Source organism: Podarcis gaigeae, assembly GCF_964106915.1.
Source record: "Podarcis gaigeae genome assembly, chromosome: 17".
NCBI classification, from domain to species: Eukaryota; Metazoa; Chordata; class Lepidosauria; order Squamata; family Lacertidae; genus Podarcis; species Podarcis gaigeae.
In genome coordinates this window covers 39,481,565-39,496,568 of record NC_139694.1, presented here as the reverse complement: position 1 = coordinate 39,496,568, position 15,004 = coordinate 39,481,565, and the positions used below count along the sequence as shown (strand labels likewise).

The 15,004-nt window shown below is 45.3% G+C and overlaps 1 protein-coding gene across 3 annotated transcripts; it reads right to left on the bottom strand.

Moving 5' to 3' along the window:
- Window positions 1-728: 728 nt before the first annotated feature.
- On the bottom strand, window positions 729-14,935 carry LOC310834987 (three prime repair exonuclease 2-like). 3 transcript variants are annotated; one of them, XM_083719620.1, is made up of 3 exons: window positions 14,609-14,935; window positions 7,145-7,225; window positions 729-4,970 (listed from the first exon to the last, which is right to left on the bottom strand). In XM_083719620.1, exons 1-3 carry the CDS (start codon window positions 14,874-14,876, stop codon window positions 4,297-4,299), a joined length of 1,023 nt encoding a protein of 340 aa, XP_083575746.1. In that variant the 5' UTR covers window positions 14,877-14,935; the 3' UTR covers window positions 729-4,296. The 3 variants fall into 3 exon arrangements, with proteins under 3 accessions (XP_083575746.1, XP_083575747.1, XP_083575748.1); XM_083719621.1 differs by lacking the exon at window positions 7,145-7,225 and having other exon boundaries at window positions 14,609-14,934; XM_083719622.1 differs by lacking the exon at window positions 14,609-14,935 and having other exon boundaries at window positions 729-4,974; window positions 7,145-7,446.
- Window positions 14,936-15,004: the final 69 nt, after the last annotated feature.

Below are 15,004 nucleotides of genomic sequence, written 5' to 3'. Positions count from 1 at the left end.
TGCTTCTCTTTTTTCCATTTGGTTTTCACAAGCTTCTGACATATGCTGGGCTGGGGCGATGATGAGGGATCACTGAGGATGAGCATCACTGAGGGAGCTTTGTGATTGATTGGGGATTTGAACCCAGGACTCACCAGGCCTATTCCAACACACTAACCCTGCTGTACACTGACTCTTTTGGTAATTTTGTCTTGGTATCACAAGTGTGAGAGTTTCATGTATTTAAACATGAAGCTTGTTGGGCGGAGGAAATCAGGCTGAAAATGTGACTGCATTATATGCCTTGCCTCTCCCCCACCCCCGACTCAAAAACCTCTCCCTCCCCCATTAAAATCCATTGAGTCAGAATGTGAGGTGCCAGACAGACACTCCTGCCATTTTAATCTGGAAATTCAGAGCTGATAAAGCACTAACTGCCAGTGCACTAATTTAGGATGGAGAACAAATGGGCCTCTAGGTACATTTTTTGGGACTACATCTCCCATCATGCCTCCTTACTGGTTATGGTGGTTGGGGCTAATGGTTATCAAAGACTGCCCTAATGCACGAGAAGTAGGAAAATGCCATCTGTGACTGATAGATTTTGTAAGTACCTGCATTAAAAACAGTTTTTAAAAATCTGCTCAGTCAGGCACTACTTTAATCTACCTGATGAACTGACTAAATGTTGTACACCTTTGGCCTTGGCATTTGACACTGCAAAACATAAAGTAGAAGACTAACAGCAATTTTAAAAAGAGCTTTTATTGGGCACTGCAACAGAATAAATGAGAGGCACACACAAGAAATCAGGCCACTAATGAAATATACAGGCAACAGGCTTACAGAATAAACAGGAAGTATATCCTAGGAGGAACCCACAATTATTTATGTAATTCACTGCCCATAAGATGTTGCAATGGTGAGCAGCACAAATGACTTCTTGAAAAGTCTTAGTTAATCCAGCAGCAGATCAGGCCAATCAAAGCATGATTCAATAGAGACAAATATAAGGCACTGAGGCAGGAAGATAGCCATCTGTAAATACTCCTGAAGAGCCAATACTGACAACCAGCAACTGAACATGGAAGGCACCTGGTGGTGATGATGAGAGCATAGCAGCTAATAGACTGAGCTGTGAACTAAGAAGTCCCCAGTTCAAAACATACCTCAGCACAATCTATTGGTGTCTATGCAAAACTAAGTTCATTGAGGAGTTCAACAGACTTACTCCCAGGTAAGTAAGTATAGGGTTGCAATCGCCAGCGGTAAGCCGCTTTCAGTCTGCCCCACCCATATTCTGCAATTCATTGTTAATATTTTTTTGATGCATTAATTCAGTTAAATTAATTGTATATAGCCAAAGCCTTCACACGCAGAGGGCAAAAGCAAGGCATTCCTCTAAAATCACAAACATAAGTCTAAAAAAGTCTACAGCATAGACGCTTGGAACACAAAATTTAAAATCACAATGCATTAATATAACAAGCAAAGCTTCTTAGCTGCCAGAGCAATTTGGCTACAGATAAGTAATTTGTAGAGAGTTTAACTATCACTTCCTGGGGGTATCAATCTGAGAACCAATAAAAATAGGAGATAAAAATTCTCTGGGCACCGTATATAAGGGGCAAATCAACAAATGGTGCAAGACATCCTCAACCTGAATACACCCATAAATGCGTTTCCATGCCATCTGAGGTATTCCAAGGTATCTCCCCTCTAAGGATGCTGAGGGCATCTGCTGAAACCGAAGCTCAACAAAGGCCCTATGCAAAGGCCCTAAGTGGGGAAGTCAGCATCCCACGGTAGTGAGGCCTTGAATGGTTGTCCTTAATTTGAGGGTCCCAAACAGAGCAACAGGCAGCGATTGTGAATGCTCTGGCTTGCTTGGCGTCATGGTCAAATATCCAATTTCTAAGTTCGCTAAGGGATAAATATTTCCCCGCTTGGAGATTTCAAGCCCTAAGCTTGTCTTGACACTTTTGTACCCAACCTCCTGTCCTTAGCTGCTCCAACCAGCTGAGCTTGGTGAGAATATGGTCCTCAAAGGCGCAGAGTCTATGCCAGTAGCTAAGATAGGCTAGATCAAATGTGGCCGCTATTGAGGGGAGACCCAACTCAGCTCTCGGATGAGCCAACAGAGTCCCAGGAGGAAGCCCCAATACCTGCCTCATAACTTTCTTTTGTAGGACTTCTCATTCAGATTTGACACCAGTTCATCAAATTTCAGCCCCATAAAGCACTGGTGTGCATTGATAATAATAGAGAGCAACTTTACAGAGGACAGTGATTAACAATGTATTTGGGAAATTAACACTCTTAAAATGCTAAGTATGATTACTGTCATGAGACATAAGTTCATTATGGCAATTCATATGTAACTTGGTATGTTCTGAATGTTTTAATTAATACTTAAATAGCTGCTTTATACAATGATTAATGATAGGACACCTAAATTATACCCTACTTCCATATAACCTCAGGAAGAAAAAAAATCCTTGGCATCTGTTGTCTTTCTGTAGGTAAGAAGGGACAATGCAAAAACCTCACAATTGTTTATAATGTAGAGTTGTAGAAAGATAGCCATACATGCACATTTCAAAAATAATTCTCCCTATCACCTTTTCACCAAATTTAGTGAATAGACTTTTTACTTCAGTAAATACAGTGGAACCTTGGGTTGCATACCATCCTCCTTACGAATGCTTCGGGTTATGAACTCCACTAACCTGGAAGTAGATGCTCCCGGTTGTGAACTTTGCCCCAGGATGCGAGTGGAAGTCATGCTCTGGGTGTGCAGCAGCAGCTGGAGGCCCCATTAGCAAAAGCACACCTTGGGTTATGAATGGTTACAAACGGACCTCCAGAACAAATTAAGTTCATAAGCGGAGGTACCACTGTAGACATATGGGAGCAGGTTGTGCCTTATCCCCCCTCCCCTCCCAAATAAAAATGAATTCCCCTACAAAAAAGTTTAGATAAATTATTCTTGTTAATTCGTTTTATCACATTCATACCCTTTGTTTCCTTGGCAGTGCAATCTGAGGCATGTCTGCTCAGAAAACCCCATAGAACTGTGTGTATGGGACTACAGCCTCAGAGTTCAGAGCATCATACATGGGGCTTCCAAGCAGTAGCCCACCCAGGCACTGCCTAATGTTAGCAACGTGGCTGCATCAAAGTACCTTTAGACCAGGGACAGGAAACCCTGATGTTGCTGGACCACAAATTTCTATCATCCCTGTTGGCCATGCTGGATGGAAAGTATGGAGTCCAAAGATTAGCCACCCCCCCCCCCCCGCAATAGAACATGTCTGGAGTGGGAAGAATGTGTCCTGGGGACTCCCTCTATCTGAAACAGGGAAGCATCATTGCTAAACTATACTACCAAATATCTATTTAGTACCTTTCCTCCTTATGACACTCCTTTGCCATACGCTCCAACATTTCTCCAATGAAAACAGGGGCATCCTAAGAAAAAGCAGGACGTTCTGGGATCAAATCAGAAACCAGGACGGCTTCTCTAAATCCCTAAGCTATTTCAAAGCAGTTAACCTACTAAAATGTAGCTAAAACTCGTTTTTAGGCAACACTGGTTTCACCTTTTAAAAACTGCGCCCATCAGGAATGAGAGGCAGTGCCCAAAGTTACCCATTGAGATTTATGGTGGAGATGTGACACTGAGCCCCACAACTCCAAGCCAAAGTCTCCAACTGCTGCATCTGCTGGCCTTCCGCGGCTGGTCACTGCAGTGTGTTGCCAACAGGACTGGTTCTTTTACTGGCTCCAAATGCAGTGACCAAACCCATGAGTGAAGGATGGGAGGTGCTTATCCTAGCTGGATTACAGACAGAATAAGCAATACTTATGGCTCCTTCAGACCCTCGGAACCCCTCAGAAGAGCAGTGGATGGACTCCTATAGGGGCTGGGACGCAGGGCCTTCACTATGCCGTGGTTCTTTCCAAGCCCCTGTTATCTCTTACAAACAAACATTCTCAGAGACTGTATGGGATCCCAGTGCTCCTTTAACAGGCAGCTGACCTTGAAACCCCACCCAGAGCCAAGTGATAGATAAGAAATTAGCCACTTTATCAACAGGTGTCCAATACAAGATTAGAAATGCTGCAGACACACCCCCCCCCCAAACCAAGGTCTGGGCACAAGAAGAGTCCTTGCCGTACACCACTAACTTCTCACAGTACAAAAGTCCATTTCCACTGCACACAGGAAGTAGCCCTGTACAGGAGGACACTTCAAGGTTTGATCTGTGTGGATGTGCACTTGTGGGGAAAGAGGTCATGTCATCTTTCTTGCTATCAGTTCCTGCTTCTGCTTAGGAGGTACATAGGCTGAATCTCCCCCCAGCTCTGCGCATTACGAGCTGCCCATGTCATTAGCTCAGGGGCTTTGGCAAGAAACACTAGCAGAAGAGTGACCACATCACCTTCAGCTGAGTGGGCCCTAATAGGCTCACGTCCATAGAAATGTCGGAACAGTGCCCCAAGCTGGTAGCTCATGCCAGGAGATCTTTCCAGCTCCTTCAAGGCTGGCAGTGTGTCCAGGCAGCCGGTGCTCGGGGGCAGGTCAGTGTCCACTCGCCACAGCTCTGCACGAAGCAGGGGGAAGTCAAAGCCAAGGCCATTGTGAGCCACCAAGCAGACGGGGCCCATTTGCCGCCACAGAAACCCTTTTAGTATATCCACCACACCGCGGTTGAAATCTGCTTTGCAATTCTCCTCCAGGTTTTGGTTGCTCAGCCCAGTAATCCTCTCTGCTTCAAGGGTGAAGGGCTTTTGGGGATCAACGCAGAGAGTGAGCTTGTCTATGATGCGGGGTAGCTGGGGGGTGCCCGGCAGCGGAGAGCACTGGAGTGAACGGCGGTGCACAGCAAAGAGGCAGAGCTCAGCCAAGCGAGGCTGGTCATGGGGCAAGCCGGTGGTTTCAAGGTCAAGGAAGACAAATGTCTGGAAGTCCTGCAGAGCTGCCATGGCTGGCTGGCACAGAGGAAAAGAACATTAGAATCTTTATTTACGCAAGCAGGATTAAATCCACACCACCAGGCCATAAGGAAACTCAATAACATGAGCGCAGTTCTCCCCTACATGTGGAGAGACAGAGCTTCAGCTCACACGAATGCCACAGCAGTCTAAGCTGCACTGCCAAACTTCAGAAGTCACTCATCTCTTCTCCGGGGTAACAGCTCCACCCAGGCTTGCATGCATAACACTTCCATGCACAATTCATCAATCCCCCACACCAGCAGTGAACAGACTGATAAAGGAGAAATTACAGCCTAAATACAAAAGTACAATAGAATAAATTGTCAATAAAGATATAAAACAGCAGATACACCACGAATTGAGCACAAATTGCATTTCTACTCCCACCACAAAACTCTCCACACCAGAGGTTTCTCCCTGGAAACAGCTGCAAATGCAGCAAAGTTCTTACAATTGCTCTCCAGGGCAAGACTAGCCCGCTCCACCTCCTGGCTTCTCAACAGGCAGCAGTACACCTGGTGCAGGAACAGGAGCAGCAAAGAGGGGCCAGGGAGGCTGAAGTTGGCATTTGCCTCCCAGGCAGCAATTGGTTCAAGGTGCCATTTGAAGGAGCAAATCCTTGGTATGTTGACACTCTCTGTGGGCAGAGGTGGGGCATTCTGTCACTGTGGATAAACTTTTAAATACACCAAAAAGGATTGACAATGGGATGAAGAAGAATGCCCCTCTGCGTACTACCTCTGGCCACCCCAGTCACAAAATCAGACTGAGGCATGAGCACAGCCAAGGTGAGGCAGGGGGACAGCTGCCCCCCTCCCTCTCAAGAGTTGTTGAGGGGAAATCATGGGTAAAAATATCCCCCCCAAAGGGGCAGACTTTGGTGGGGGGCACAACCTCAGTTAACTGAGTACTTTCAATGCTTTAAAATGATTTTTGTCATTTTGATCGGGAGCGGCCCCTGCCCCCCTGGCTATGCCCATTCCCGGAGCGATGGACAGGAGCCCTGGACCGCAGACTTCTCTCTCTCAGCAATCTATAATTTCACATCAGATCCAATAGGGTCCAAATCCACTGCCCATAAAGGGTTTCTGGAGTCACAGTGAAAAGCTTTCTGAAAAGTGTTGTTCTCATCATCTGGCAATGGAAAAAAAGCTCCATTCAATCCTAGTTCAAAAGGCATGCAAGAATGAAACAGCAGGGGGCATAATGTGTGAATGTAGCATGGAAACATGTAGAATGCTCTTCTTGTCACATGCACACACAACGTCACAGAACTAGAGAGTTAACTCAAAAGGACAACCCAGTGATGAAGGGAGTGCAGCGTGTTCCAGAAGACAAGTGGCTGCTGCTTAAAAAAAATAAGCAGAAGACGACATCAGGAGAGGATGAGCCTAGAGACACGACAAACTGCTAAAACTGAATTGAGGGGCGATATGTATTTTCCTCTCCTATTAGCAAAACTTACTGGGTTGTATCCAATGTTTGCTTTGAGAAGACCCATTGAAATTAATGGGCCAGCACTAATCATGTCCTTTAATGTCAATGGTTCTACTCAGAGTACAGTATGGCTTTATGTTGGATACACTATTCAATCTGTTTATCTTTTGGTTTAAGCTGTTTCTAAGTGACCTTCCAAGACAGTAACATTTCCAAGGCAACATACATTGATAACAAGTATACAATTTCATGAATCTCAAAGTCCAAAACATACAATTAAGTTGGCTGACAGGGGTTTCAGGATCAACAGCTATGCGAGCCAAATGGAGCCCCCTGGTCTGGGGCAGCAGCAGACCTTTGAATACTGTGCTAAGTAGCGGGACCAAGAGCAAAGGAAGGTCCTCACTGCCTGCCAGGCTCTGCTTCGGGAGCGTCGGCCGGCCGCCACCGGAGAGCAGGAAGGCTCAACCTGACGGGCTTCGGTCCAGGAAAGCGATTTACATGCTATAACCCCCAATGCACACCCACAAACTCGGGAGCAAGTGCAGGAAATCACTGGGACGCGCTTCCAGAGGGGGGAAAGCAAAACCAAACCGGGTGGCAAATCGCACTCCTCGCGGGGTTTAAAAAACCGAAGAACAGAACCTTGCGATTTCCCTCTCAGCAGGACAGAAGAAGAAGGAAACTCCCGGGGTCCCCCCCCCCCAGTTGGCCAAGTAAGACTCACCGGATGATCTACAGCTCCCTGACTCGCCCAACAAACGCAGCGAGGACTCGGGGCGGCGCGCGGGAGGCTTTTCAAGGCGGACTGCGGGGAAACCGAAAGCAACATGCTCGGGCAAGCCCGGCCAGCCCGGCCAGCCCGCCTCCGGACGTGACGGCGCGGGGGGGGGCGGCAAAAGCGGCAGCTCCCCCCGCAGGGACCTGGAAAGCGCATCCATCAGCTCAGCAGCCAAGGGACGGTTGGATGCAAGCCCCTCTTTGCCCTCTAGAGGGCGCTTGCGTAAAAGAGCCGCTCATCTAGAGCCCCTAAAATGGGCAGATGAGTCACGGAATCCGGGATTGATTATCATTATCATCATTACAGATTGATTGATTGATTGATTGATTGATTGATTGATTGATGCCCCTTCTTTTCCCCGAGGGGTTTTTAAGTGGTTTACATTCAACAACAGCAGCAGCCATGCGCTCAGACCTGAATCAGTAGAACCTTTTACCTTAGCGTTTGACAATTGACTTGAGAGATATATTTTTATTTTTTATTTCTTTTCTTTTTTTATTTCCAAAACCGAAAAAATAAAAATTACAAACATCAAATTCAACATCCATATTCACTTTCTAACGTAAACCTATTACATAATTAAGTAAATTTAAATAAACCTAATTACTCTAAACTTCTCTTTGCTGTATACAAATACAACACAGAAATACTATATTAAAGCTTTTATATTATAAATAATATTTCAGATTCCCCTATACCCCCGTTCCCCTCCACCCATGTGTGATCTCATTTTTTTTTAACTTCTTCCGTCTTGTTGTGTTATTATAATTTTATTATTGTTCAGCTGATTCTTTTATTGTTTCCTTGCTTACCCCTGCAGGTTTCCTCCCCCTTCCAGTTCTTTGCAATCAGTATTCTGGCTGCTGCTGTTGCGTAAAGGAATACATTTTTCTTATCTCTGGGAATGTCATTTGATATTAGGCCTAACAAAAACGCCTCTGGCTTTTTGGCAAATTAAATTTTGAATATTTTTTTCAGCTCCTCATATACCTCTTTCCAAAATTTCCTGACAATTTTACATCCCCACCATGTGTGATAAAAGGTTCCCTCTTACATCTCCAGCATAAGTTTGACTGCTTTTTGTAAATCTTAGCCAATTTTTCCGGAGTGAGGTACCAGCGGTAAAACATTTTCATCATGTTCTCTTTTATCATATAACAGGCTGTGAAATTGATATCCACCTTCCACAACCTTTCCTAATTTTCCAGTTGGATTGTATGACCAAAATCCTTTGCCCACTTTATCATTACTTCTTTGGTTGTTTCATCCTTCAGTTCCCACTCTAACTGCAAATTGTACATTTTAGAGATGGTCTTCTTTTTAGGTTGTATTCATTCACTTTGTAATTTTGACAAAGGGTTCCACTTCCTCAGCTACACAGAGCTCAGCTTTAGATCATTTTTTCTTCACTTTCTTTTACCTTCTTTTCAGTCCCTCTCCATGACTAAGGCTGCCCTCCAGGAACCTCTGGGAAACAGAAACAAAAAGCATCCCAGAAGAATAGAAACGAAAGTGAAGAACAGAAACAAAAGACGGCGCGGGGGGGGGGGCAAAAGCGGCAGCTCCCCCCGGCAGGGACCTGGAAAGCGCATCCATCAGTTAAGGGGCGAAGGGACGGGAGCTATTCGATGGGATGCAAATCTCTCTTTGCCCTCTAGAGGGCACTTGCGTAAAAGAGCCGCTTGTCTAGAGTCCCTAAAATGGGCAGACGAGTTACGGAATCCGGGATTGATCATTGCTTGCTTGCTTGCTTGCTTGCTTGCTTGCTTGCTTGCTTGCTTGCTTGCTTGCTTGCTTGCTTGCTTGCTTGCTTGCTTATACCCCTGACTTACTTTCTTTTCCCCTGAGGGGTTTTTAAGCAAAAATTTTCAAAGTGGTTTATATTTCACAGCAGCAGCAGCAGCAGCAGCAGCAGCACTCAGACCTGAAACAGTAGAACCTTTTACCTTGGTGTTTGACAATTGACTTGAGATATATATATATATATTTAGGAGGCACCCTAGTTTTGAAATTTAATGTTGTTTTAAATTGTTGCTAATGTTGTGTTTAACATTGTTGTAACCTGCCCTGGGACCTCAGGGTGAATGGCAGGGAAGAAGAAGAAGAAGAAGAAACTAACATAAATGAAATTACCAGATTAATAGGAAAAATCTTGCTGTTGTTCTTTAGTTGTTTAGTCGTGTCTGACTCTTCATGACCCCCTGGACCAGAGCACGCCATGCACTCCTGTCTTCCACTGCCTCCCGCAGTTTGGTCAAACTCATGCTGGGAGCTTCGAGAACACTATCCCACCATCTCGTCCTCTGTCGTCCCCTTCTCCTTGTGCCCTCCATTTCCCCCAAAATTAGGGTCTTTTCCAGGGAGTCTTCTCTTCTCATGAGGTGGCCAAAGTCTTGGAGCCTCAGCTTCAGGATCTGTCCTTCCAGTGAGCACTCAGGGCTGATTTCCTTCAGAATGGAGAGGTTGGATCTTCTTGCAGTCAATAGGAGTCTCAAGAGTCTTCTCCAGCACCATAATTCAAAAGCATCAATTCTTCGGCGATCAGCCTTCCTGATGGTCCAGCTCTCACTTCCATACATCACTACTGGGAAAACCAGAGCTTTAACTATACGGACCTTTGTTGGCAAGGTGTTGTCTCTGCTTTTTAAGATGCTGTCTAGGTTTGTCATTGCTTTTCTCCCAAGAAGCAGGCGTCTTTTAATTTTGTGACTGCTGTCACCATCTGCAGTGATCATGAAGCCCAATAAAGTAAAATCTCTCACTGCCTCCATTTGTTTCCCTTCTATTTGCCAGGAGGTGATGGGACCAGTGGCCATGATCTTCGGGTTTTTTTATGTTGAGCTTCAAACCATATTTTGCGCTCTCCTCTTTCACCCTCATTAAAAGGTTCTTTAATTCCTCCTCACTTTCTGCCATCAAAGTTGTGTCATCTGCATATCTGAGGTTGTTGATATTTCTTCCGGCAATCTTAATTCCGGCTAGGGATTAATCCAGCCCAGCCTTTCACATGATGAATTCTGCATATAAGTTAAATAAGCAGGGAGACAATATACAGCCTTGTCGTACTCCTTTCCCAATTTTGAACCAATCAGTTGAGGATCCCCTTCATGGATCACTGCCTTGCCGTGGCAAAGGGGCTTGAATAACTCAGAGAAGCTATGAACTATGCCAAGCAGAGCACCCAAGATGGACAGGTCATAGTGGAGAGTTTTGACCAAACGTGATTCACCTGGAGCAGGAACCGGCAAGCCACTCCGGTATCCCTGCCAAGAAAACTCCATGGACAAAGACAACAGGAAAAATCTTACCTGGTACCTAAATCTTGTGCACCAGATGTGTAGCCCTGAGGATAGCATCCCATTTTTTTGGAGCAACCAACATTCCCCCAGGTGTGGCCCATTAACACTAAAAGTGCCAGGGAGTATGGTCAGTGGTGAGGGATGATGAGGAATTGGAGTCCAACAACTGTCCCCCACAGGTCCCCCACTTCTGCTCTGAGTCACAGAAGCCATTTCTCTTCATATCCAAGAGATTGTCTTCTTCTCTGTGCCCCTCTAAATGAGCAACCCCTGACAAGGCCTCCAGCGCCCAAGGTTTGTATGAGAAAAACACACGTCCTCAGTATTTGATCCACCACAGTTATTAAAACGAAAGCCTCTTGGTCTTAAGCTGAGCATTTCCCAGAAGCATTGTAAAACCTTTTTGTCAGGACCGAGCCTGGTCCAGAATCGGTGGAGGAGGAGGAATCTGTGTCCAAAGACCAGGGGACCCCAATACCCACTAGGGATGCTTCCTCCAACGTCAGGGGAGATGGCAGACAAGCAACCTCAAACATCAAGCAAAGTGCTGGGTCCAGATGTCAGATGATGCCACACTCCTCACTGGGCAGCAACTCAAGTTGCAAGTCCCCTTGGCTTTTCCCAGCATGAACAACAGCCACAAGCAGGCATGGGGATGGCGCTCTGCAGTAGAAGTATACAAAGCACAACCCAGGCCCTTCCTCTGGCTTTCCAGTGGAACAAGGACTGGGTAAGTTCTGGCTGGCTGAGTTCCCAGGGTCAATTCAGTAAGTGGTATTCTATTTGGATGTGTTGCCCACCATTTTCCTCCTTGAAAAAATACATCAAGCCTCATAGTAATTTTTAATATATGGTATGGCTAAGCCACCAGTACCACTGTCCTTATATCAAAAATATTTGGCTGTCCTAGGGCTTTTATTTTGAAAATACCCTATCCTCTCTTTTTTGCCATCACTGGAGTATATAAAGTAGAGCCTCCATTGGCAATGTGTAAAACAGAGAAGTAAATTTTGGAACAGCCATAATTTTAATTGTTGAAATTCTGCTAGATAAATATAATTGCATCCCCCCATCTTTTAAGATTGCTCATCATCCCTCCCCCCCCAAAAAACCCCCCCAGCACCAACACACACAATATTCTGTAATTCATTATTAGAGACTTTTTAGGATTTCTGGTGATCTAAGGCTCTTATTAGTCAGAGGAATGTCTAAAGATTTTGATAGTTCTAATTGTTCCTGGGGAGGGGTATGTTAAAGCACCCTAGATCTAGTGTATTAAAGTTTACATGTAACTCTGCTAGTACCTCAGATTCTACTGTCTCCCTTTTAAAATTCAAGCTTCAGGCTCTTTTCCTGCCAGACTACTTCAAGGGTCTGGAAACCAAGCCTTATGAGGAATGGTTGAGGGAGTTGGATATGTTTAGCCTGGGCAAGAGGAAACAGAGGCGATATGATAGCCATCTTCCACTATCTAAAGGGCTGTCACATGGAGTTGGATGGCCGTCTGTCATGGATGCTTTAGTAGAGATTTCTGCATTGCAAGGGGGTTGAACTAGATGGTGCCTGGAGGTCTTTTCCAACTCTACAATTCTATGATTACATTAAATGCCGCATTTGCTTCTACACTACACACAAGAGCCTTCCCTTTCCTCTTTTTTGAGTCATTAAACTTGGATAAATCTCAGAAACTCTTCGCATCAGCAATCATATAGGAATCAATTCCAATAAAGAACTATGGGTGTCCTAAATGTAATTATTTGTGTGTGCGCATGCCTGTGCACACGCACATCCAGCTACTGTAGTCAAGAAGAGGTTTAGAGTGATCTCTGAGACCAGTGGCTGCCAGACAGTGTTTTCTGGAGAGGAGCCTTCCAGAGTCATCAGGCAACTCCGCTGAATGCTGCTGCTAACATTTGAAGATTTGGAAACCCAAGAAATACAAAGGTAATGTGTGAACGAACGAATGGTGGTGCCTTTTCATGATCAGAAACTGCCAAAGGGTTCCACTTCCTCAGCTACACAGAGCTCAACTTTAGATCCTCTTTTCTTCACTTTCCCTTACCCTCTTTTCAGTCCCTCTCCATGACTAAGGCTGCCCTCCAGGAACTTCTGGGAAACAGAAACAAAAAGTATCCCAGAAGAATAGAAACGAAAGTGTGGTCAAGGTTCTCAGAAAATGGGTTGCAAAAATCCTTTCCTTGGGAAACAGAAATGTATACAGTATAAGTAACTGTATAGTAGCAGAACAAGACCCACAGCTCCAACATAATTTAACATTTAGAGTACAGAAGTCCTTCGATATAGCAAAATTTCACATAATGGTGCAGACAATTAAGTCTGTATTCAAAGTATAAATAATAAAATCCCACCATGTAGAATTCAGCCCTTGGAGAGCTGCAACTTATGTGTCATTTTTTCTGCAATAGTCCACATATTTTGCTACTGTTGCAATATTTGCAAATTCTGTAACGTTTTCCCTTTCTATGCAGTGGTGATCAGCCTGCAGCCAGCATCCAAGTCAAAAGTTATTTTGACCAAAAGTTTGACATGCGCCTGTCCATAGGTTTAATGAAGAGAGTGGTGGAGATATACAGACAGAACATTTTAGTATATTAGATATTTACCTATATATGGTTGTCCAATCTATAATAAATAAATGGTGTTCCCAAATTGTGACCCTTGGGACACTTCCTTCATAAATGGGAAAAGACCCCTCTGTCCCCAGTGGCGTAGCACGGTCAGGGGTGGTACCCAGTGCATAAAATTTATTGTCACCCCCAAATTGAAATTATTAAAAGAAGGAAATATAAGATGCAGTTGCAAGTGTTATTTTCTGATTTATTTACTTAACATTGTGAGCATAAGCACTTAAAACCTGTTTTTCATGATGAGAATTTATTATGAATTAATTTTTTTACTTAATTTCGCTCATTTGCAGCCCACTATTGATGTGGACTGCAGGAAGCGGAGGTGCTGTGTGAGTACAACTGCAAAAAAAAAGCACCAGTGCAGATATGCACCACTCTTAAAGAGCTTAATTAGAACACAAGAAGAGCCAGTGGTGGAGGAAGGGGGTGCGGGGGGGGTCACTGAGGGGGGTGACAAAATGACAAAAATATGAGGGTTTTTGTTTTAAAAAATGGGCTCACGAAACACCTGTGGCGTTCTGCACCCACCTACTCCCCTTCCTACTCCTCTGCCTTCAGATGTCTTCTAAAGATCAGAGAGTTGTTTATTTCCTTGACATCTGATGGGAGGGCGTTCCACAAGGCAGTTGCCACCACTGAGAAGGCCCTCCCTGTAACCTTGCTTCTCCCAGGGAAGGAACCGCCAAAAGGCCCTTGGAGCTGGATCTCAGTGTCCGGGCTGAACAATGGGGGTGGAGATGCTCCTTTTGGTATACTTGCCCATTCACAGGGCAGTGCTGAATTAAACCCTGTGGAGGCCCCTTGGCAGTCAAAATCTGGTCGGGGGGCAGGCCTCATGTGCACACTGGAATAACATTGAACTAAGAAAGCTTGATTGTCACTTTCTCCATTGTCGCAGGACCCCTAAAAAGTGTGGGGCCCATAGGCCAGTGCCTACTCTGCCTATTTGGTAATCCAGACGGGCCCCTTTGGCTGCAGGAGAGAGAAGAAACAAAAGTTGAGGGACGCCTCCTGATGCGCTGCAGCTGTTCCTCACAATGAAATGGAAGGCTCCACATTTGTCAGGCACTTTCAGATGCTCAGCAGCCCTGTGTGGTTACAACAACCCTGTAAAGTAGGCCAGTGCTATGTGCTCCCCAAACTGCAGCTGAATCCCTTGCAGATTGGCATCCAACCTCTGCTTAAAAGCCTCCAAGGAAGGAGAGTCCACCACCATCCCAGAGAGCCTTACCATCAGAACATTCTTCCTAATGTTTAGTCTGAATCTCCTCTCCTGCCCTCCCCTCTGGAGCAGCAGAAAACAAGCTTGATCCCTCTGGCAGCCCACAGATATTGAAAGATGGCTCTCCTCTCTCCTCTCAGTCTCTTCTTCTCCAGGCTAAACATACCCAACTGCCTCAATCATTCCTCATCAGGCTTGGTTTCCAGACCCTTCATCAGCCTGGTCACCCTCCTCTGCTCACCTTCCAGCTGCTCAATATCCTTCTTCAAGTAGCCTGCACTGACTGGCAGCAGCTCTCCAGAGTTTCGGATGGGGGGGGGGGACATTCCCAGCCCACCCTGGAGATGCCGCCCAGGACAGAAAACCTGCAGAAGGACGCAGAACAGAAGTTCTGACAGAGAAGCATCACCTCTCAGGAGGGGCCACTGTTGCCACAGTGACAAGGACCTGCCCTCCTTTGTGACATCTCTTGCTTCTCCCTTAAAAGCCACCAATTTGCAGGTGGCCATTGTGGGTTAGTAGTGAGGCGAGTTGAGTAGTAGAGAGAGGAGTTGGTGGTGGTTGGAGACAATAAGGAGAGGGGTTCATTTGATTGTTATTTTGATTTTGATTTTGATTTGATTAATTACTTTTATCT